At 46.0% G+C, this 24,316-nt stretch overlaps 1 protein-coding gene across 3 annotated transcripts in view; it reads right to left on the bottom strand.

Moving 5' to 3' along the window:
- The window catches only part of glis1b (GLIS family zinc finger 1b), a 75,460-nt gene that overhangs the window by 35,227 nt on the left and 15,917 nt on the right, over positions 1-24,316 (bottom strand). For all 3 annotated transcript variants that reach the window (XM_081707527.1, XM_081707528.1, XM_081707526.1), the window contains exons 3-4: positions 8,853-9,039; positions 6,305-7,406 (exon numbers count right to left, since the gene is read on the bottom strand). In XM_081707527.1, the coding sequence (XP_081563653.1) occupies positions 6,305-7,406; positions 8,853-9,039 (1,289 nt within the window). The remainder of the gene's footprint in view (positions 1-6,304; positions 7,407-8,852; positions 9,040-24,316) is intronic.

The following is a 24,316-nucleotide window of genomic DNA, read 5'->3' as shown; positions in this document are numbered from 1 at the left end:
AAATGTGTCACGCATGTTCGGCGTTAAGATCACTGTCACGTTACGCTGTCTGAGTCCAAACAGTCCGGCTGATTAAAGCGGTACCGTGTGCAGCTCGGACAGGCAGGAGTGGACCGTACACTGCTGGTAACAGCACATCTGTCTGTCAAACACAGAACCCGACACCAACTGGCTCTATTGTTCAAGCTGGAAAACACCATTTGTTTTTGCTAACCCCTAAAAGTTCCAGACAGACGCAGAAGTGAAGAGTCTTTGAAGCGAGGAAACATTTACGAGCGCCAGTGTGCTTGTTTATGTTTGCTTTTTTAATCGCAAACAACGCAGTCAGATATAAAATCATCAGCTACTGCTTTGGCTGACAGTGAGACAGAAACGCTTCAGGTCCGTGTGAAAAACGTTGTCCACATTAAATTAAGGTAGCAAGCATACCTTATTAACAAATATACATTTACATTTATTATTGGTTGAAGTGTCCTTGGAATTGAGCGTGTGCCCTTACATGGAGCTCAGAGGTAGTGTGTAAACATCTATTTCTGAGCTCAGGTAGCCAACGGGATCATGGTAACTGCAGGACAAAACGGAATGCCGAGGCTGCTTGGGCGCAAACGCATTACCATCCACCAGCCAAGACGTGGCCCAGACGGATCAGGTTTCGGCGCGCGATCGGGCGCAAACATCGCCTCATACCGCTGCTGCAGTGTTTTTAATTAGCTAATAGCGCGAGCCGTTTCATCTTGCGCGAGCTGTGTTGATTGCTCACCAAAGCCTCCCGTCAGCTCCAAACGCGGTGGATTTGGTCATGCAGGGCCCCGTGCATCTCAGTGTCTGCCGCCTGGGACTTCGGCACGAACGCGTCCAAAAATCAGTCTAATAAATCTTTATATATGTTTGCTGCTTTCACACTAACAGGAGGCGTAAAAGAGGAAATTACATCATCTATGCCTTCTCAACTAGGTTCCTTCATCCAATTTTCCTTCCATCAAAAAGACTACGCTCAAGACAGCTCTCAAAAACACCGTAGTTCATATATCGGCCCGAGGAGAAGCTCAACGCTTTTAGCTTTCATTTTAGGTTTAATCGAAAGAGTTGAGCCAACGTCAATTTTTAAAAAGTGTCAGTACTGCTGCAGACTATCCCTGATTTAATAAGGGTTTGAAATACCTCGTATAATTCTTTCTTTTGTTTTAAAGTGATGACAGATTGAATTCTCCTGAGTGCACACTCGAGCTCTTCCCAAAGACGGGAACCTCCGTGTGTTCTCTTTTCCCTGCCAGAGCCCTTCATCAACAGTGTGGTGACAGAGTCCTGAGACTCTCCCCACGGACATGACTCCGACATGTTCATGAGACCCCTCCCTCACGTGGGAATACATGAAGGAACGATGATGATGATGATCGTAGTGATGATGATGAGAGAAGGAGGCAACTGGGATAGCACTCCCCCATAACTGGCCCATTGCTCACTGTAAACTAAGGTCGCACACACAGAATGAAATTTACTAAAAGGTTACTAACACTTCCAGCAATTATGACATAATCTGCTATAGTGAGCACAGCACTGACTCAAATATCCAGATTCCTAATGAAAAACTGACACACTGCAGACGTCCGTTTCTGCTGACACTAAATCCACGGAGTTAAACTCATTACCCACAAGTCTTTGGAGTGTCTGTTGCTTTCTTCAAATTCTGGTTTTTGGTGGAGATCTCATCAGTACCATTTGGCTGTATGACTGGAATTTGCACCAAATTCCAGATGTGATTTCTAATGGGTGACATGGAAAACCGCCTCGTTAATGATGTCATGACCAGGTGGACTAAGCGTGGTCATGGTCGGGTTGCCAGGACACCAGTGCCCAACCATCCATGGCCCAGTTTCCTACAAATATACACGGTGCACAGAGAGTCTGAGCAGTTTGCGGACTGTTTCCAAAGTGAAACTCTCGTCACCATCTTGCTATGCTTCTGCAATGCGTTTGTGGGCAGCCGGAACAAGACTTGTGGATCCCAAAGGCATCTCTGAAAAGAAACCTCACCGATCACTTTAAGGGGTACGGCCGGAGAAAATCCCATCTTTACGCTGTCATGTGTATCCCCTTACGGAAAGATCAGTATAGCGTAACAGGCCTAATGATTTAAATATGTTTCAGTGCATTTTTGGCTCAAAATATCACACAAGCCCATCACCAAGCCTGTGCCGACACTGAAATATCTTCTGTGGATTACTCTGTGTGAATGTTTTTCTTCATATTTCTTTGGCATCTGAAATATGTATAAAATAATTTGGTGAAATACATTTACATTTGGCAGACACTCTTATCCAGAGCAACTTACAAAAGTGTTTTGTCATTTACAGAATGAGTAAATGACGTTTATAACGCCCCTTACAATACGACCTTTAGAAAGTAGAGCGAGTGACTACGTAGCTGACAATAAAAGAAAAGAATGTATGAGGCTCAGAGAATCCTATAAATGGCCTTAAAAGTTCATGAACACCTAGTCATCTAAATATTCTCATACTTAAAGAAACACTAATGTATGGACAGGAGAGGTTTCTTTTTTAAGAAGACTGAAACAGAAACTCAGCAAAGGTGAGGAACCTCTGAATCAGTTAATCAGTCCTGATACAGTCACCCGAGAGTCAGAGTCTAAACACGTGAATCAGTCCTGATCTATTCAACCTAGAGTCTGAGTCTAAACATGTGAATCAGTCCTGATCTATTCAACCTAGAGTCTGAGTCTAAACACGTGAATCAGTCCTGATCTATTCAACCTAGAGTCTGAGTCTAAACACGTGAATCAGGCCTGATACATTCACTCTAGATTCAGCATCTAAACACATGAATCAGTCCTCATACATTCACTCTAGAGTCAGAATCTAAACACATGAATCAGTCCTGATCTATTCACTCTAGAGTCAGAGTCTTTTTACAAGGTCACATAACAAAATTAAGACATTCAATAACAGGAACCCTCATTTCCTGTCAGGCCCTTGACATGCGCCTGCTCATCAAACATGCCTAATCATTAAACGTGCCCCCTCAGCAAATGTGCCGCCTCAGCAAATGTGCCCACTCGTCAAACTTGTAATAAGTAATATGAGTTGAACATTGCCAGCATTTTCAAAAGATAGCACTACTTTGATGAATATTTACACAAATTTCAGGTTCTGGAGACAGCAAATCCAGACTTGAGTTGACAAAGCGTCCACATACCAGAGTCTTGGGAAACACACAGGGTACCAAGCACTGGATATATTTTTAAAATTAATTCTATAAGGGGGGTAGGGAAGGAAATGTAATATCCTAAAACAACATTCACATTAGGAATGAAACACAACAGGATATTGCAGTGAGAGTATGTTGTTTCCTTTTAAGATGCCCCAGACTAGACCAGGACAGCCTCTGGCACAGGCTAATTGGAGAGAGCGAACCAGAGTGCTTTTTAGTGGCCCACAAAATGCCAAACTCAGTGTTTACATGTGGAGGATTATTTTTAAATACACTTCATATTAAAAAAAAAGAAAAAAAAAAGCGCTACATAGCCAGGTACAGACGGTGACAAAGCTCAAGATCAGAGGTCGACTGGTGTCCTGAATAATGACTTTTTCCTGCCAAGGCACCACATGAAACAAATGCAGTACAGCTGGGGGAGAGAGAGAGAGAGAGAGTGAGAGAGAGAGTGTGAGAGACAGAGAGTGAGAGACAGAGAGTGAGTGAGAGAGCGAGTGTGAGAGAGCGAGTGTGAGAGAGCGAGGGAGAGAGAGAGAGCAAGCAAGAGAGAGAGAGAGATTGTTATGTTTGGACATAAAGGGATCACGCCTTGTGAATGTTGCATGGAATCTGCAGTTGGAATGAAAATAAAAGGATTTGACGGGTTTTCTGGGACATTTGGTTTTAAATCACAACGTCTCATCTGTTTCCTCTTCAAATAGCAGGAATTCCAGAACGTCTTTGTCTAGTGCACGAGACCAACAGACACATGACATGATCTTTACTTCTGGCCTGTGGAGAAACCAACGTTTGACTGAACATTTCACTAAATAAGGGCATAGCAGAACAGAGGGACCGGTCCATCCTCTCTCACTCACACACATACACTCACACACTCACACACACACACACACACACACACACACACACAAAAACACACACTTGCATTTGATGGATCTAAAAGCATTGGTGAACCTAAGATGCAACTTGGTTATATGTTGGCCTGAATCATTTTGAGTAAAATTATTATGCTTGTTGGATCATGATCAACACAAAACTGATTGGCTTCAAATACCCAGGAACACGTGTCTTATACTCTTTAGCCTCAACGAATGAATGAATGAACGAATTAAGTTAAAACATAGGGTAGGGAACTAGAAGAAACACGGATGTCATCTCTGAGTATCTGGTGAGGATGCTCGCGACACACAATGAAAACTAATTAACTAAATAAAAATCGCTCCTGAAAAAAATATCCTGAAATATCAGCGGGCCAGCTGTGAAGGCCAAAGCGGTACTTATTAACAAAATGATATATTTTGCATCCCTAATACACACGCGCCCATCAGAACGGCTCGCTGTTCTCTCTCTCTCTCTCACACTCTCGAGAGAGGCCGCGAGTACGGAGGCCAGTTTTCCGGTAACAGCGTGCAGCTATGCGCGTTACAATGCGCGAGCTTGTTTCGGTGCTCGCGTCTGGTCAGCGTCTCTCGTCATAAAAAGGCATTTGTTTGCCGTCCTGTCTTGTCACCAGGGCGATGAGTGATGTCAGAACCGCGTTTCAACAACGCGCTGGACCGAACACCGAGAGCAGAGGGAGCGCATGGGGTTTGGGATACACGCACTGCAATAACAGCAGAAATAAGTCGGGGCAAACACAGCGAATTATTTCCAGAGCTTTGCAGTTCGCTAAGCATTACAGAGAGCACGGTGGTGCCGGAGGAAGGGAATTTACACGGCGCAATTCCGTCTGCGTCTGCAGAGGACACCAACACGTCTCATCATCAACACTAACGGTACTTAATGTTAGATAATAGAAATGTCACCGTACATACGTGCTGTACATATCAGCTCGTAGCTCACTTCACCCACAGGCCTGGAACTGATCGTCTGGATAAGAAAAGGTGTTCTGGGATTTGGGGGTATGGGCCGCCTTTAAAACAATCAGTTATAACATTGCTGAAAACCATCACAGACAAAATTGGTGAATTAAAAGGCTTTTTGGAGCAACGTTCTTATGTGAAACACTATACAGCTGACAAGAAATTAAACATTCCACGAATTGAGCAAGAGGGAACTTTCACTGCTGTTCTGTTCTACGGTTCCTTTTTAACAGACTACTACATTTTCCAAGTGTTTAGTTTGGACAGAGAGCGAGTTCCCCTAATACTTGAGGGACCGCTAAACATGTAAAACTCCTATTTAAAAGCATCACGTGCAGGCATTGTTTGGTTATGTTAAACAGATGTGTCGGCCGGTCGAGATCTCAATCATCCCCTCCTTGAAAACAAAAAATGGGGTCTTATGAAAAGAAACATGGCTTCACCCTACACAAATTGTGGACTAATTGTGCATTGAACCGACAGGTCTGTGGTGGCTTTACCACGCTGCTTCGAGAACACAGGGACAAGAGGTTTTGACATTGATTAGTGTGTTGACTTGTGAAATCTGAGAGTTTTACCTGGATGAATCGTGTTTCACCAGAATACTGCTTCTATAACTGGAAACTACAGGTCCAATTAAAAAGCCAAACACTTCAGTGGAAAAGCTTCAAGCTCAACGGCAAACTGCGGTGACATGGGATACAGACGTGAGGAAAGAGAAGGAAGATAGTTTTAGACAGTCCATCAAAACAGCACCGTAGGAACCCAAGCAGCTGAAAATGTTCAGGCTTGCCTTTATTCCCTGGTGTCTTTTGCTAATTGCCTTCGCAAAAAGTTTCAGAAAGTAGTTACAATACTTCAGAGTATAGAAACCCACTCCTCTATGGCGATTTGCATAATGAACATGCATATATCAAATAAACACTACACTAATCACCATAGTCAGTACTGTACATTGTACTTAATATTTTTGATCCTCAGAAAAAGAAACCTTTTAAATTTAAGGCCGACGCTACCAACTTCTGGATACTTTTATTTTGGATTTAGCTGTAAGGGTCCGGGTCACCTTGGAGTAATTTTATGTGTGCTAATAAAGACATGAGCAGTAGTCACCTTTCACTGGCCGGCCACTGTGACCGGCCTTAACTGGGGCGCGTGTGAGGCCGACGGACGGTGTGCTTGGCTAGGAGCGGAGCCCCTTGGCTACTCACCATGCATTTGTTGGGCTTTTCCCCCGAGTGCACCCTCATGTGGATCAGCAGCTTGTAGCGGGCATTGAAAGGCTTGTAGCGGCGGATACAGCCTGCCCAGAAGCACGTGAAATCCTCCCCCTTCCTCTGGTCAATGTGGACTTTTTCAATGTGCCTCACCAGCTCCTCCTGCTGTTCGTACGCGGCACTGCAGTCGATCCACCGGCAAACCTGCCTGTCGGTAAAAACCCCACCAGCGTCATCCCGCTCCGGGGTCTGGTGGCTGGCTAGGCCCGAGGCCGCGGGCGGGGGCGGTGGCGCGGCTGGACTGGAGTCCAGGTACTGGTGCAGGTGGTAGGGTGGGGGCATGGGGGCACGGCTGGAGGCGCAGTGCTCCCGCTGCTGCTGGCAGTGGCGAAACAGCCCATCCTCCGCAGGGGAGAAGTCGTCCATCGGCTCCTGTTTCAGGGCGGCCGACGCCCGCCGACGGCCGTCCGGCAGAGCTCCGGGGTGGGGGGGCAGACCGGGCCCCGCCTGCATGCAGCCGGGATCCTCGCACGGCTCCGCTGACGAGGAGGAGGAGGAGGAAGACGAGAGGGCGGGCAGATAGGCCGAGGGCGAGGGCGAGGGCCCGCGCGGGCTGAGGGCGGGCGGAGGCCTAAGAGGAGGGTGGGGGAAGGTGGCAGGGGTTGGTGGAGGAGGGAGCGCGCCCACGCCGTTCACGCAAGCCACCACGGACATCTGGGAGGAGCAGATGACGGCGGCCGCGTCGAAGCCGTCGGACTGCGCCGCCACAGACCTGCCGCGGCGTCTCGCGCTGCCGGAGCTCAGCGCGCGTGCGGAGTGACGAGCGCCGCCTGGAGAAGGTAGCAGCAGTGAGGAGCCGTCTGAATTATTAAACACGCACGCCGTCAGCGCAGACGGGCCGCCCGCTAAGCTCCCGCCCCTCCTGCGCGGCCCCTCTTGATCCCGCCCTGCTGCGCCGGCTCCGCCTCTCCCCGTGGGAAACTCCGCCCCTGGAGCGAAGCCCACCGAGCCCTCCTGCTTGACACCGTAGCTTAGAGACGGGTGGACAGCGGCAGTCAGCAACGGCGGGCCGAGATCCCGCTGAAAGGCTCCAGACCTGCAGGACACACACAGACACACGGGGCGCAGGAACGTGAGCGGGGGCTGTGTGGAGAGTGTGGACTCAGCCCTGCTACAGTCGTCCTCCCACGAAACTTCTCATCCGCACAGAGCACGAACAGACGGGCTCTGTGCTCCCAACCCAGCGATCTGCTCGCGCCGGGGTGCGGCAGACACAGTTCCCACCACAAACAGCTCCAACTCCGCTCCTCTGTTGCGCGCACACATCCGCGCTCCGCTCCGACACACTGCACTTCTGAGCCCGAACTCCGCCCAGGAAATGGCTGTTTGAAGAAATTCATGAGGAAACTGGAAATTCGCGGTGCGCTTCCACCGGCGGGTCGTGAGCCCCGTAAACGCTCCCTGAGCAACCCCATGAATTAATAATGCAGGAAATGTGGCCGGATCATAGTTATGAATAGCTGTTTAAGACTCTGACGGGACAGAGAGGCTCTCAGCCCGCGCATTTCACGAGCGTTTGATGACACAATAGGGGTTAACCCCAGCCTGCATGGGGCTGGACTGGAGTCACCTGGTTTGCTGGGATAATGGGGATCTTAGAAGAGCCCCCGTCGACAATACTCGCCATTCTAGCGGGAATCTTTGGCCTCGTGAATGGGGGTGGGGTCATATTTCATGGCGCAGTGCTGTGACCTTCCACATAATAATTCCTGTCAGTTGGATCATTATGTATTTTGTGCAAAGCTCCTGAGTGATATGAGAAGGCCCCACTCGTCTGCTCCTTCATCTCTCCATCTCTCGTTATAGTCTACCCTCTCTCTTTTTCTGTCCTTTCTATCTCATCTGTCTTCTCTCTCCCTCTTTGAGATTATACCTGTCTTACTTCCTCCCTGCCGTACCTCATCCATGCAGGTAAACGCCGATGTTAGCACGCCGGCCAAACAGTGTCATCTACTCAGTCCCTGTCGGGCCTCTTTCACGGCCTGTCTGCCTGTCAGGAGCGATGTTCCAGGAAGATATGACCTGGATGGCACAGCTGGGTCTGTGGTGCCTGGCTTCAGTGCCTGGCTGGTCCCACAGCAGTAATGCGAAGCAGGAGTTGATTTGTTTACTGTTTCTCAGGTTTGCATTGTGTTAATACTGCTAGCATGAACATAACGAGCGCTTTTCCAAAGACCATCTCAAAGTTGCCCTCCCCCCTATACACACACACACACACACACACACACACACTCAAACTCATACTGCCTAATTAAAAACTAATGCACAATCAGAATATTGTAGCAGTGAGTGTTCCTGATTCCTACTAAAGTGAAAACAGTTCCATAGATTATGTAGGCCAGAGAGATTTGGGATAATAATGAGACATGAGGAATTGGATAGATTACAGAGCTAAACTAATATTCTGTAGTATTCTGTACTGCACAGATTCCTGTTGCATCAAATCTCATTCTTGGTCCTGTGCTAGATTTGATCGCGTTACCTGTCCTGTGTGGGGTCGTCCTGCAGGTTCAAGCTCTGTGCCGACAGTTCGCGTTGGTTTCTGTGGAGGTACTGGGAGGCAGGCAGGCCCTGGAGGGCGTGACCAGAGTGCAGAGAGGCGGAGTCGTCTCCCGCAACCTCCAATCCGCTGTCCTTCTCCAGGCAATGTGTGCCCCGTCCACCATTCGCTGTAACATGGTCAATAATAGTCAGTAATAGTAATAGCCTTTAGGAAGAGAGACTGTTTTTTTAAAGACATTTTCTGTAATATTGCATTTGACTCATGTTAAATGACTGACTGCTGTATTTGATATTAGCAAAAATATTTATTGAAATCACAGATGAAAATTTCAAATGGAAAATAACTAAATAATAAATTGCATTGTGTTATTAATAATATTAAAACATACATGTTCTAATATATATGAGTGTTTTTATATAAAAGGTCCAAAATGCCTTCAGCGACTAAAACCATCCCTTAGCCAAAGAGCACAGCAGGACTGTGTGTTGGTCAGGCTGAAGTTCGGAACAGTGACATTGCTCTGAAATGGCAAACACTTCCAGATTGTCCTTGGAGTGAAACATAACAGAACACATTTGGGCTGTGTGGGGCGTAGAGCGTGTGGAAATGTGTCCTAATGGAGAGTCAGCCTATCCCAAGCATGGCCACATGTGATGCTCAGTCATCTTAACTGGATTTCATAAATCTAATTTACTCACATTGATGTTATTAATAATCTTGTAACACACACACAGAGCAACGCTGCTACCCAAACATATGGAACCCAATAAGGCTGAGAGAGAGAGAGAGAACAGAGAGAAAGAACAGAGAGAAAGAACAGAGAGAAAACAGAGGACAGAGAAAACAGAGGACAGAGAAAACAGAGAACGAACAGAGAAAGAGCAGAATAAAAGATGTTGCATCAGAGTGTGAGAGATGAGAGGAAAGCGAGCAACGACTGCGATGTGCTGTCTCGGAGACGTCTCTGTCTGAGATGTCTGTCTCGGAGACGTCTCTGTCTGAGATGTCTGTCTCTGAGATGTCTCTGTTGCTGAGATGTCTCCGATAGCGATGGGTCTTTCTGGTGCAGTAAACTCCTGGCTCCACTCAGCTCTGTAAATGGGAGGAAGTCTCTCATTCATTTCCTCCAAGTTCCTCAGGGGACACAGAAGATCCTCGGCTGAGTCAGGAGGCCAGCTCCACAGCGGACCTCTCGGAAGCCCGGCACTTCCGACCTCATCCGCAGTGATCCAGGCGGCCCCTGACAGCAGAGGCACGGGGTCCTCCAGCTGAACGGAGGCCCGGGGTTTGTGGACTCGGGGGTTTGTGGACTCGGGGGTTTGTGGACTTTTAACAAGGGGAAAGAGACGAACGTGGGCAGAGAGGAGCTGAAGCTATTCCTCAGAGTGAACGCTGAGCTCTGCTGGTCTTAAAAACAAAATCCCAGCAGCCATGCTGGGCTGTGTGCATCCTGTGTGTGTGTTTTGTGTGTTTGCTGTACGTTTTGTGTGTGTTCCCCGTGTGATTTGACTGCGTTTTTCTGTGGGCTCAGATAGGACGCCACTTGCTGTTGATGAGGTATTAGTACTAAAATCTCCTGTAGGGGGTTCTGTACATTTTATTCAGACATTTCACCAATGAGCTGAGAGAACAGCGCCAAAATACGTTCAGTTTTTGTTTTATTGGAGGGAAACATATGACTCTCTCTTCATGGATATTAAGGTATGATGTGGGAAGGGTTATGATGCACAGTGTTCACACACAACCTCACACACAAGCAGACTTGCGTGGCTCCAGTAAACAGCGGCTTACGTAAAAGCGTAAGTCCAGTAATTGTTGATCTACTGACTACAGATCTGTCATTAAACTCATCTGCTGCCGTTTATTTGATTCCTCTGCTTTTATGTACATCCACTGGTCGTGCAGGGGCAACGCTGAAGAAGGAACACCGAGACCTGGAGTAGAAACTGTGGAAAACTCAATGGAAATAATCAGCCAACATGGAGAAAGTTGTTCTAAATGTAGTTAGGCTCAGTCTAGCTATTCCAAGCAATAATGTCCACTGGATACGTGTGTGTCCGCTCACTCACGGACCACCGGCAAGTTAACACACTTTCTGGTGAAAAACTACGAACATGTTCAGATATTTCTTTACACTGTTGTTGGATCTTTTCCCGCAGTGTTCACACCAATCAGATCAACCCTCCAACAGTTCCACAGTGCTATTATACTGGATCCGGACAGACAGTTCAGTACCAACCAGTCAGTAAAACTCTACAGCACTCTATAGGAAGCGTATTAGATACTCCATAACATCTCCACATAGTCGTGTTTAGGTTAAAGCTATAAGTCTTTTAGATAAATACTCTGCTCTATGACACAAGCCTGAGTTTAGCATCTGTTAAATTTCTGCTTACTTAGACTAAATATGGTTACACAATGAGCAAATGTCTTTCTTTTTTTACTATTAAATGTCAGCATTTAAACACACCACTGGGAAACAGGTAATTAACCGCAGATGGGATTCTTTTTTTACTTCCTAGCCTATGTGGCAGAAAGAATATACTGTGTTCTTAGAAAATCCGACCAGAACATTCTAACACCAGAACATTCTAACACCAGAACATTCTAAGAATAGAAGATTCTAAGAACAGAAGATTCTAAGAACAGAAATTCTAAGAAGCATTTGTCACTCCCAGTCAATCATTTTTTAAGCTATTAAAATTCACTTTCCTATCAGATCTAATTTCACTATTGAGATGTCATGTGTCTGTAAAAAATAGTTTTGAGCTATTGAGTAAAGGTAATCATTGCTAGTATGGAACCAAAGGTGCCAGGGAGTTGCAGCCAGGAGCCACAGGAATGTCGGACATGGGCCTGTTTTCAAAAATTACCCAATACCATATCTGGAGCCTTGAAACCCAAACTATTGTTTAACTTCTGGGCTCAAGTAGCAGTCTGTGGAAAACAGCTTCCTGTGTGGCAGATCCAGCCTCACTCACTTTGCCCTTGGACACCACAAAGCCAGTCCACTTCAAACTGCCCATTCCTAGGGTGTGTTCCAATTACACATTGCACACTAATACTAATAAGACATACACTATACACTCATCTTAATAGCACAGGTTTGGCAGTTTAGTACACAAAATATTTACATGCATACTATTCCATTTGGTACTAACAGGGAATGATGAAGCATTGCTATGCCAACATGCATCATTGCAAGCTACACCTAAAATGCATGATGTTCTACCTTGTTTACAAATATGGATGTTAGCTAAATTTAGCTAGCTATTTAGCTTTATTACAAAGGCCTAACTCTGAGCTAGGTGGCCAATGTTCCAAACAGCTTTTTTACTAAAACAGTAACCATTATATTTAGGAATTATTTTTACTTTTATAAAGAGAAATCAAATTTGTATTAACATTTAAACACCTGTTCTCCTATAACCGTCACTGCTAAACTTGTCATAGTCTACCATTTTTTCCAAGTTTTCACACGTGAATAGCTCCTTTTCATTTTGCATTGCATCATGGGACAATAGTGTCCATCCATACTCAAACAATGGCCAGTTCTGAGTGCGTGTTCATGGCTTTTGGAGTATTCTCCACTTGGACAGTTTTACCTATACTACATATACATACACTGTTCATACACTGTTCATACACACACACTGTACATGTTGTGCATTAGTTCATGAATGCCACTCTGCTGGGCTGAATCTGATTACTAATTAAGTACCTTAACTGTACCCTCCCTGATGTCTCCCTCTCCCCTCACATGCACACGTCAGTGTTTGGATCTGGATGGGATGCTTTATGAAAACTGTTCCAGTCCAACGCTGAGCAGAAGTGTGTACATGGAGACATGAGACCACAGAGAGAGAATGAGGTCAAAGTGAGACAATAGTGAGAGAATGAGGTACAAATGCCAAAATCCAAAGTTCCAGGCAACACTGGGACTTGTGTTCCTGCATCTTACGTCCCTGTATCTCATGTTCCAGTTTCTCATGTCCCTGCATCCCAAATCCCAGAGACTCATGTCCCTGTGTACACACTCCCACTCAGCTCTGGATGCCATAAAGCATCCCATCCAGATCTGTACACTGACGTGCGCACGTGAGGGGGAAGGGAGACGTCCAGGATTTAAAACCTTGATACATTAACAGTTAATCCCAGCTGTTCTGCAGAGACCTGGGGGACGTAATCCACCACACTGGGCCTCCTGGCTGGAGCCTAGTGGTGAACTGGGACTGGGTGAGGTGGGGCAGTACCAGGTCAGCACTGGGTCAGCACTGGGTCCAGCACTGGGTCCAGCACTGGGTCCAGCACTGTCATGTTTGGTCAGGAGATGGAAGTCTCCCAGTGAGCAGAGAGAAAGGAAAGACTGAAGCCACAGAAAAGAGAGAGAGAGAGAGAGAGAGAGGGAGAGGAAGGGAAGATACCCATCCGGCTCTGTGCTGAAACTCTGGCATTGGCTAACAAGCCCACACTCACTCGAGGTGCCTTTCAATACTCCCTCGCGATACCACAGTCCTGCGCTAGGATGAGGCGCCCGTGTGCAACGATGCGAAAAGGACCTTCACGGTGTCCTCGGAAAAAAAAGAAAAAGAAAAAATGAAATCAGCGTAACGATAAACTAAATGAGGTAAGACACACGATCAGACCCACGATGGCTCCACGAGATCATTTTCCCATGAAGTAATTTTATGATGCACATTGCAAAACAACAGTGATATAATACAGATCCGGTTTCCACTCAGCACTGCAGTGTCAGAGGAAGCCAGTGTCCAGGTCTGTCAGAGCTGCACAGGGAGTGTGCAACCTCTGTTCCATCTAAACAACGTTCCTTTATTTAAGAGAGCATCCGGGACAGCAGCACTTGCAATCCAGCCACCATGACGTGAGTTCAGGCCTGAGTCACCTGCACTCAGGCCCAGGTCCAGATCTGACCCGGTAGGAAACGGGTCCAAGTCTGAGCTAAAGGCCTCATCAGCAGTGAGGTCTGTTTGGAAAGTGACACAGTTTCTGCAGTTCTGACTCTTTAGCATGTTAGATTTGAAAAAACAAAACAAAAAAAACAACAGCTATGAGGCTAAAGTGTGAATGGTCAGTGTTAGTTTGAGAGTATTTATATGTGTATAGAATAATCCATATAGTCAGTGTTAGTCTGAGAGTATTTATATGTGTATGGAATAATCCATATAGCCAGTGTTAGTCTGAGAGTATTTATATGTGTATGGAATAATCCATATAGCCAGTGTTAGTCTGAGAGTATTTATATGTGTATGGAATAATCCATATAGCCAGTGTTAGTCTGAGAGTATTTATATGTGTATGGAATAATCCATATAGCCAGTGTTAGTCTGAGAGTATTTATATGTGTATGGAATAATCCATATAGCCAGTGTTAGTCTGAGAGTATTTATATGTGTATGGAATAATCCATATAGTCAGTGTTAGTCTGAGAGTATTTATATGTGTATGGAATAATCCATATAGCCAGTGTTAGTCTGAGAGTATTTATATGTGTATGGAATAATCCATATAGTCAGTGTTAGTCTGAGAGTATTTATATGTGTATGGAATAATCCATATAGTCAGTGTTAGTCTGAGAGTATTTATATGTGCATGGAATAATCCATATAGCCAGTGTTAGTCTGAGAGTATTTATATGTGCATGGAATAATCCATATAGTCAGTGTTAGTCTGAGAGTATTTATATGTGCATGGAATAATCCATATAGTCAGTGTTAGTCTGAGAGTATTTATATGTGTATGGAATAATCCATATAGTCAGTGTTAGTCTGAGAGTATTTATATGTGTATGGAATAATCCATATAGTCAGTGTTAGTCTGAGAGTATTTATATGTGTATGGAATAATCCATATAGTCAGTGTTAGTTTGAGAGTATTTATATGTGTATGGAATAATCCATATAGTCAGTGTTAGTTTGAGAGTATTTATATCTGTATGGAATAATCCATATAGTCAGTGTTAGTCTGAGAGTATTTATATGTGTATGGAATAATCCATATAGTCAGTGTTAGTCTGAGAGTATTTATATGTGTATGGAATAATCCATATAGTCAGTGTTAGTCTGAGAGTATTTATATGTGTATGGAATAATCCATATAGTCAGTGTTAGTCTGAGAGTATTTATATGTGTATGGAATAATCCATATAGTCAGTGTTAGTCTGAGAGTATTTATATGTGTATGGAATAATCCATATAGTCAGTGTTAATTTGAGAGTATTTATATGTGTATGGAATAATCCACATAGCAATCATAATCCTTTTATACCCAGTCCCAAAGTCTCTGGGGAACAAATATAGACACGTAATTAAAATGGTCATGTCTGCACTTTCCAGCCCACGAAGTCCATCTTCTGTAAGCCACAGACATCACTGACTGTTGGGGCTCTTTCCAGGTGATCCTCTGCCAGTGTTAAGTGTGAGTGTGTGTGGGCAGTGGTGGCTCAGTGATTAAGGTACTTGACTAGTAATCAGAACGTTGCCAGTTCAAGTTCTCGCTGTTGGGCCCCTGAGCAAGACGCTTAAGTTATGTTCAGTCAGAATTGTAAGTTGCTTTGGACAAAAGTGTCAGATAAATACCACAAATGTAAATGTGTGCAGTAAGTGTGTGTGTGCAGTGAGGTTTGAGCTGGCTGGCTGGTTTAGCCAGTCCGGGATATTTTTGGCTTTTTGGCCCTGAAACCATGCGCTATATTTCAAGTCACCGTTCCTCAGGGCTGGATCTACATTCTTATTGTGAGATGAGAAGAGTGGAAGGAGAGAGTTCCCCCCCCCCCCCAACTCTTTACCTGGAAAGCACACAAAAGACAGTAACAATGATTCTGTTGGTTCAGGCCAGAGAAGTCCTTTTCCCACCTTTCATTTGAGCTGATTGGAAGCACAGGAGAGAAAGAGCAGTGTCCCGGGCCCTCAGTGGCTGGGGGCCGGAGCAGCGTCACGGCCTGATGACAGGCAAGCAGACGCACTGGACGAGCAGGCACAAACGCAGTCAGTTCCCAGGCCAGCACACACCCAGGCAGGAAAGCAAGAGAAGGACTCAATTGTTGCTCGCTGTCGTCACGAAAACTCAGCAGCTGGCAGTGAATGCGATGAGGCAGTCTGTGTAACAGCCAGTATCCCACCACTGTAATACAACATCCTGTATATATTACACAACATTTTACTGAACATCCATAGCTGGTCTTCAACACCTCATCTTGCTGAAGTAGGAGCCTGACCCTGACCCTGAACCCTGACCCCAACCCTGACTACAATCCTGACCCCAACCCTGACCTCAGGGGCAGACCTACTGACTGTATATGTTGTGAATTGAACTGCAAGTTGCAACGTCAGTGGCTAGTTCATCTGTGGCTACTGCATCTGTGGCTAGTACGTCTGTGGCTAGTGCGTCCGTGGCTAGTGCGTCCGTGGCTAGTCAATGTTAATGTCTAGTTGTGAAAACACAGATTCAGCCCAGCAGAGTGGCATTCATGAGCTAATGCACAACATGTACAGTGTGTGTGAACATGTACAGTGTGTGTGTATGTGCAGTATCACTTATTGGATTCAGTGTTGTATTGGATGCAGTGCTGTACTAGAATGGATTGTATTTACTATAACATGTATTTTTGGATACATTCATGTAGTTTATCAGCTCAGTGGTTAAGGTACTAGTAACCAGAAAGTTGCTGGTTCAAGTCCCACCACTGCCAGGTTTCCACTGTTGGGCCCCTGAGCAAGACCCTTAACCCTCAATTACTCAAGTTGTGTTCAGTCAGAATTGTAAGTTGTTTTGGATGAAAGTTCAAGTTCAAGTTCAAGAGGTTTTATTGTCATTTCAGCTATATACAAGTACACTACAAAAACGAGACAGTGTTCCTCCAGGACCATGGTGCAACATAAAAGCGTCAGACAAATGCTGTAAATGTAAATGTATCCTGCGTTTTCATAAAAAACTAACAAAACTGAGCAGAAGGAGGAAGTAAGAATATAAATAAATACAGTGGAATCTAATCGTGTGTGTGGTGTGTTTAGTTTAATCAATCATGTTTCGTGTAGTTTAGTTAGTGGTGCTATTCTCCAGGTATTTGTGTGTGTGCGTGTGTGTGTGTGTGTGTGTGTGTGTGTGTGTGTATATATATATATACACACATATATACACACACACACACACACACACGCACACACACACACACACACATTACATGATATTAAATAATAATATAATTATTATTATTTATAGATTTGCTACTAATATCATTTAAAATAAATACTAAAAATAATGAGCTTCTACTATTATATTAATATAATACAAACATAAATATAAACATAACTTATCATTTTAAGTGGATCAGACTGTCTCCGCCATCCTACAGTGTGGTACAGTAGGAAGCTGACCCCCCCCGGGACATTTGAGTTCTCAGCAGTTTACCCCACACCCCCACTACCGCTGCATCTGATCAGCAGATGGTCCAGGTGCTATTAAATGTAATTGCCGGTAATCTGGGGTGATTTTTTTTATTTCAGTGACACTTCATTTTCTATAATTCTCGCTCCTCTCCTTTCAAGTCCCCTAAGCGCCGTGTTAAGTGCTCGGCCGAGACCTGCCCTTGCGCCAGCACTTAATGTTTTCAAGTCTTCCGAGATGCAAACCAATGAAAAGCAGATGTCTGAATAACAGGCGCTCACGGGAGTGCTGCACGGTGCACACAGGACACTTGTGAGGAGATAGAGGTGGTGGGTGTGTTTGTGTGTGTGTTTATATATATATATATATATAAAATTCCCCCAAACATAGGAAGATCTGACATTTCTGACCTTGTGGGAACCACCTTTCAGTCCCCAGAGGTACAAATGTTTTTTAACAAAAATTTGTACTTGCATTTGAAAAACTAAGAGTCAGAGAACTGATGTTTGGTTCCTGGGGTTAGGGTCAGGGTTAAGGTTAAGTGTAGGTGTGTCCTTAATTCGTTACAGTAATAATTATGTCAGAAGGTCCCTACAAGGATAGCATAGACACATGTATATACGTGCGTGTGTGTGCGTGTGTGTGTGTGTGTGTGTGTGTGTGTGCCCATCCAGAGACACATCAAACATCTGAATCCAAAGTACAACAATCTGCTCAAAACCTCATGACAGTTGGAAATCTGCAATGACATTTTAACTTAGCTCAGTTCAGTTTCATAAATCACAGCATCAGTGCTGAAATGGTTAAAAATGAGCCACAACTCCTCCCTCCCACTCTCACACACACACACACACACACACACACACACACACACACACACACACACACACAATGTCAAACCATCTACTCCCCCTAAACACACTATCTCTCCCTGTCTTACACACACACGCTCTGTGTTTTTCCCAGACAGATGTTACACTCATTTTTCTGTCATACTCTCTGTTCAGTCTCACTGTTTTTTCAGCCATCAGAAATCAGTTTGTTTATTTTTTTCCTGACTCCTTTTAGCTCTGTCCTTTCCTCAATTGACCTCTATCTACAGCTAGAGACGAGATTCCTTCAAATTCATAACCCACATGCCTAGATTGTGTCTCAGCCCAAGCCCGGACTGTATAAGTGAGAACCGCAGGGCAGGAGTACATGAAGAATAACAGAGAGACGTGCAGTGAACAGATGACTGGGCTGAACGATGAGCTCAGGCGCATTATGAAGGGATTGAACTGTCTCTGTTTTCTTGGCTGGATCACTGGGACCCTCAGACATCAAGCTTTCTCAGAAGGGCAAAATCAGTTTTGCCCAAATTGGAACCACCATGTAAGAACAAATAACCCAACCAGCTAACAAACAAATAAGCAAACAAATATATTTGATAAATGAAGACAAACAATAATGAGACCCCGCCCCTTTTAAACATCTTAAAAAGTCAAACTCCAGTTTGGTACCCATCACAGTGAAGTCACTGACTTCCCAGGAAAGATTAGCTCCAAACTAAGGAAACAACATCTAAACGAATACTGTAATATGGAATTTGCCGTGTTTGGTGAGATATTAAATGCCTGTCCCAACAGTCAGTGTCTCACTAATCAAATGTGGAGGAGCAGGAGTTGTGTGCTGGTTCACGTGCTGGATCGTGCGATGGATCGTTTGCTGGTTCACGTGCTGGATCGTGCGATGGATCGTGTGCTGGTTCACGTGCTGGATCGTGCGATGGATCGTGTGCTGGTTCACGTGCTGGATCGTGCGATGGATCGTGTGCTGGTTCACGTGCTGGATCGTGCGCTATTATGTGACGAAGCAGCCAGACAGGGGCTGCTGGCAGCTGCTTTGCTCAGATCAGCCAGGTGAGCAGAACAGTAACCAGTATACAGCTCTGGGTCCAACTTCTACAGCCCACCACTTCACCACACCGTATCAATCAAGGCCCACACTGGATAAAGCGTTACACAGCAATTTAAAGATATGCATGTGCACACACACACACACACTAACTGGAAACGCCAAAGGCAAACCTATCAGCAGCCTTCAAACAGATACTCAGCCGTGATTGTTGCCAATGACAGGGCCTCTGTAAGTGTTCCCATGCATCTTGGCCAATGCCTCCCCTACCTTACCTTGGCAGTAATTACTGGGTTGGACTGGGCCATGCCACCCCCTGGTGGTGACCGTCTGTCACTGGAGGTGCCGGCAAGTCTGTTCTTGTTGGGGCAGCGTGGGTGGATCTTTGACCGCTGCTGCTCTGCTTCTCAGAAAGACAATGGCTGATTGGTTCAGGATGGGGTGGGGAGTGGCCGTGTTCTGTGGACGGGGCCATGTCAGTCACCTCTGAGCTTGTGCTAGAGGTAGAAGCAGTGTTTTCCACCACTTTGGGGGCTGAGATTCCATCCTCTGGATTCAGTGTGGGCAAAACCCCTGTTTTAGCCCACTTTGGTACATTCCTGGGTGTGGCTTAGCCAATTCTCCTTGTTCGATGAGTATTGATGGTATTGGCAGCAGACCCCTGGTCTCATCATCATCATCATCATCATCATCATCAATGACATCATCAATGACATCACAGACCTCAAAACAGGCCTACAAAAATCGTCCCACCCAGGCACACACACCAACGCAGAGATACACACAGGCACATGCTTACACAAAAACAAGCCCTTTCCCTTCCCAGTGGGAAGCTGGTGTTCTGTTGCTCCAGAGCCCGGCGGACTCAGAGGGTGAGCCGGGCACATGGAGCGCTGGGTCTGCCAGTAATAGTCACGCTCTGGGCATCACACAGATAGCCAAACTGGAAACGCAGCGTCAGGCGGTGAGCTAAACTGCACTGCCAAAACACCAGCGAAGGATCAAAGCCAAACTGGACCCGGCCTCAAATCCATGCCACGCAGCAGGATAACTCATGAGAGAACGTGTCGAACAGCAACAACCATCACTGACCCAGTGCAGTACAGACAGACGGAGCAGGTCGAACAGACGATAGTCAGTAGGCAATAAATTTACCCTTCATGTTCTGGCAACATCAGACTCAACTTCAACATTATATGTTAAATAATGCATTAATAAAGCACCGTAAAAACAAAACAAGGCCTCTCTTATTTACACTGCTTTGGTGGTTTGCAGGCCTATGGTATCTATTTTGTGTTCAGTAAGGAAAACAGAACCCATGCATGAACTGGCCAAAGGAGTTCCTGCCTCGTCATATGAACCGTACATATATGTATTTAAAGGGCAAGTGTAGTCTGTAGTCTGCAGTCTGTGACACTTCTATAACGCTTCTCCAGTTCCCAGCAGAGGCTGCTTTCTGCTGACTAATGCAGCATCCGGACTGGCCTTCAGAGGTCTCCTAAAAGCACTGTAAGCTGTTTGTGAGTGCGAGTCTGTTCCCGTTTACTTAAATATATTACACTTATTTATTTATTTATTTATTCGTTCATTCATTCATTTCCGCTGACTACTCCACTGGGTATGAATCATTGCTTTTGACTGTAGGATGTGTGATTTATGTACAGACTGGACCCAGTCCACTGTCTGAAGGTGTGTGTGTGTGTGTGTGTGTGTGTGTGTGTGTGTGTGTGTGTGTGTGTGTGTGTGTGTGCGCGCGCCTGTCCATCTTCCACTGAGAATAACCCTGGTATAAATTTACTGTGACAGAATAAGCAGAGCTCGAGCGCAAATAGAGCCTGCGCTTTTCTCTGGAACAAAAGGCCCCAGTCTCGCGAAGGCCTTAGTCAGCCGCTCTTCTCCTCGCGCCACGTCGATGGGAAATTGCCGCTATTTGTAAAACATCGTTTCACATTCAAATTCGTTTGTCACGATTGTGGTTCAAAAGCGAGGGGCTCGCGCAGCCTTCATTTCGCGTTTGAAAACCGACCCGCGTGATTAAGAATGAAAGACGCTCCTGTCCTGCATCCAGAGGACTAAGTGTAACTCCTGCAAGACTGTGAGTCACGGTTAATATTTTCATTTCGAGAATTCCAGGCGCATGACAGCTAATGGCATGCACGTGGAGCGCCATGTCAAACAAGCCCAGCACGCAGGCGGGTTGAAGATACGCGCCGATACGCGCTGTGGTTTGACACGCAGGCGATCCGCTGAGTTTACGCGATCCGAGCGACTGACGCTAGCTGGTCGGATAGTCCCCCGCTAGCGCGAGCTAATACTGCATGCATGGCTCTGTCGCTGCACCTCTGGCCTGCGTCGAAACGCGCGCGACCATCTCCGCTCGCGCGCTCCCCACTATTTACAAGCACGCAGAAATGTGAGGGAATTCGATTGGATACAGATGGCAGGAAATTCCTCCGAAATGACAGTGGCTAAATTCATCCGCAAAACATGGAAATAAACTGGCGCGGCAGTGGTTCGCCGAATCCTAAATCGCATAGGTGACTGTGTGGGCTATTGTTTAAAAACCGCGCGTTTCCACGAATGAGGGCGTCGCTGCAGAAGAAATCACCAATTAGTAGTGATTGCATGATTTCCCGTTTTTGTAGGGCTTTTGTGTATAATAAAGCGTTTGGCGCACTCAGGGCATTCCCTTGATGTGCCCGCGGTCTGACAGGATGTAAGAGGTCGTAATTGCGCTGTAATTAAAAAGGACACCATTTCAGAATGATTACTGGGGTGGGTGCCTACACCGCCCGCGAGACCCCGGGAACATGCTTGTTATTAGTCCACATAAAACCAGATGTTGACGCGAGAAGCAGCGGGGAATCATATGTCACATCCTTTTTTGTTATGATTATTTTAGCGGAGGAGAAATGATGGAAACTTCATTTCAGGAGTTTCGTTCAAGCGCTGTCTGTGACTAGTGCGGCTTTGAAGTGCCATGTTGCGTTTGCGCGGGGCTTGCTGGATCTAGTCCGCGAGCATGAAGAACCGACCTGGCCGCCTCGTGGCTCTCTGTTCGCGAGAATGACGTTTTTTTCTGAAGCACATTTGCTTTGACAATAATTCGATTATTTATGTTTGCTGTTTAATCCGCACTGCCGATCCAGGTCAAAACACAAACCTAATGCCTACCCAGCCTAATCACTGGTAGAGGTGGAACAAATGGAGCCGCGTTCTCGTCGACCCGGAGTCACGTTCATCGGCTCTTCCCAGTCACAGAAGCGCTGCGGACGCGCCACCCTTGAGGGTCGGTAACAGAGGAAACCAAAGCACAGGCTCGCTCGACAGCACTTTGAAATGCCTCATGCCAGGGGAACAAGCGCTGTCCGGCCTCACGGAGCACATTAACGAGGGTCCCCACTGGCCCCCCCACGCGGAGCTCTACACACACACACACACACACACACACATCTGTTACAGTCAGGCCGCTTGTAATATGATAGGGTAAAGTTAGCCAGACCATATATATCATCACACATCAAACAGGGCCCTCACAACACAAAGTTCCCCAGAGAGGAGCGCAGAGGTGGGGTAACGCACAGCGGCTGAGGCCCCCAGCCGGGATTAACTGACTCTGGGTCTCGGGCTCGGATGCTGGGGGGGTCGCATGCGTCTTAAAGGCGGGCGTCATGGTGAGATGGTCATAGAAACGCACTGAATCTTATTCTGAGGATGGGAGTTTGGGGCGTGATAAATACAGGGATATTTTTGCAGATGGCCAATCACGGAGGAGGCTGGCAGGCCCACCTTTGACGAAGTTTATGAGTAAATCTATCCTGAATGAGTAAGCACTCAACAGCCAGCGTGTCAGAGGGTCCCGGGTTCCTGTGTTTTTCCTTCGTGTTACTGGCTGTGAAAACTAATAAGAGGCTTCTTATTACTTCACAATTGATGGGAATCCCCATCAGGCATCAATACGCACTGTGCCGGTGGGAGGGCTTTCAGAACAACACTGGGAGTCCAGAGTTTATAGCAAAAGAATTGGGAATATGAGCCAGGTTTCCCCCCCAGACCAGATTGGGAATCTAGAGCGGAATGGAGAGTACAGACAGTAAACGCTCCACACACGTGTGCACCTCAGACACCACGTTGAGCAGGGTTTTCTCTCCGTGCTCCGAGCCACAGATCTGTTCAGGTGGGATGGCGTAATCATGCAGACGCTCACCGATCGGTTCTACATTCAGTGACCAGAGTTGCTTAACGACAGACATTGTCAACTGGAGGACCTGTCGCTGCCACAGACGTGTCCTGGTCCGGATTCTCAGCTGGGGGGGGGGGAAGACGTAACCGACCTCAGGAGTCTGGAACAGCATGGAACAGCCTGAGGAACTGGCCCTATAGTGGAAAAGATACTGAGACGCTATTTTTGGTGTATTCACTTAGAAGTGAAAGCATTATTGCACATCCATCTTATTTTTTTTTACATAAGTGTGGCACCATTTTTGTGTGTGTTTACCAACTATAAAACTATAACTACCCATTTCATGCCTGAAATTTTCCAAAAAGGATCCCAGATCCATAAACGGAGTTGCTTTTCATCTTTCATCTTTGCAAGGAAAACTTTGAAATGCAGATGTTTCCTTTGGGAGGAAAAATTATGAAAAGCTAAGTGTTTTTAAAAAGTCAAATCTAAGGGGAAATATGAACACTATTTTACATCATCCCTAATGTAAACAAGTGAAAAAAACAGAGGAGGGCACATAGCAGCTTCTCCACCCCCCCCCCGCGTTTTTGAACGAGTGTATTTTGGCCTGCAGTAGCATGCATATCCTTATGTCGCTAATTGGACTTGGTTTATGCTTCAGTGCTCGGGTGGCTTGTGCCAGCAGCTGCCTGATGTTTTCCCAGAGAAGGGACCGAGGCCCAGAAGAGAAGTGAGGGTCCCCTGTCTGCGCAGCACGCCCCCAGAGTCAGGGCCATCTCTCAGCAGTGCCACAGTTCCTGAAGCACGGGGCAGAAGAGATGCGTCACGCTCCTCACCGCATGTCAGCTTGGCTTCCTTTAGTTTGCTTCCCAAACCTGTTGTGTGTTTCTTTTATACAGGTTTTTATTTGCCCAAGTCCTGCTCCAGCCCTTAATTTGACTGTAAAAAGAATTTTAGA

This window comes from Electrophorus electricus, chromosome 25 (genome assembly GCF_041902795.1).
Source record: "Electrophorus electricus isolate QZ-2024a chromosome 25, ASM4190279v1, whole genome shotgun sequence".
In the NCBI taxonomy this organism is placed as follows: Eukaryota; Metazoa; Chordata; class Actinopteri; order Gymnotiformes; family Gymnotidae; genus Electrophorus; species Electrophorus electricus.
The sequence above is the reverse complement of the archived record's forward strand: the minus strand, read 5'-3'. Positions and strand labels throughout refer to the sequence as shown.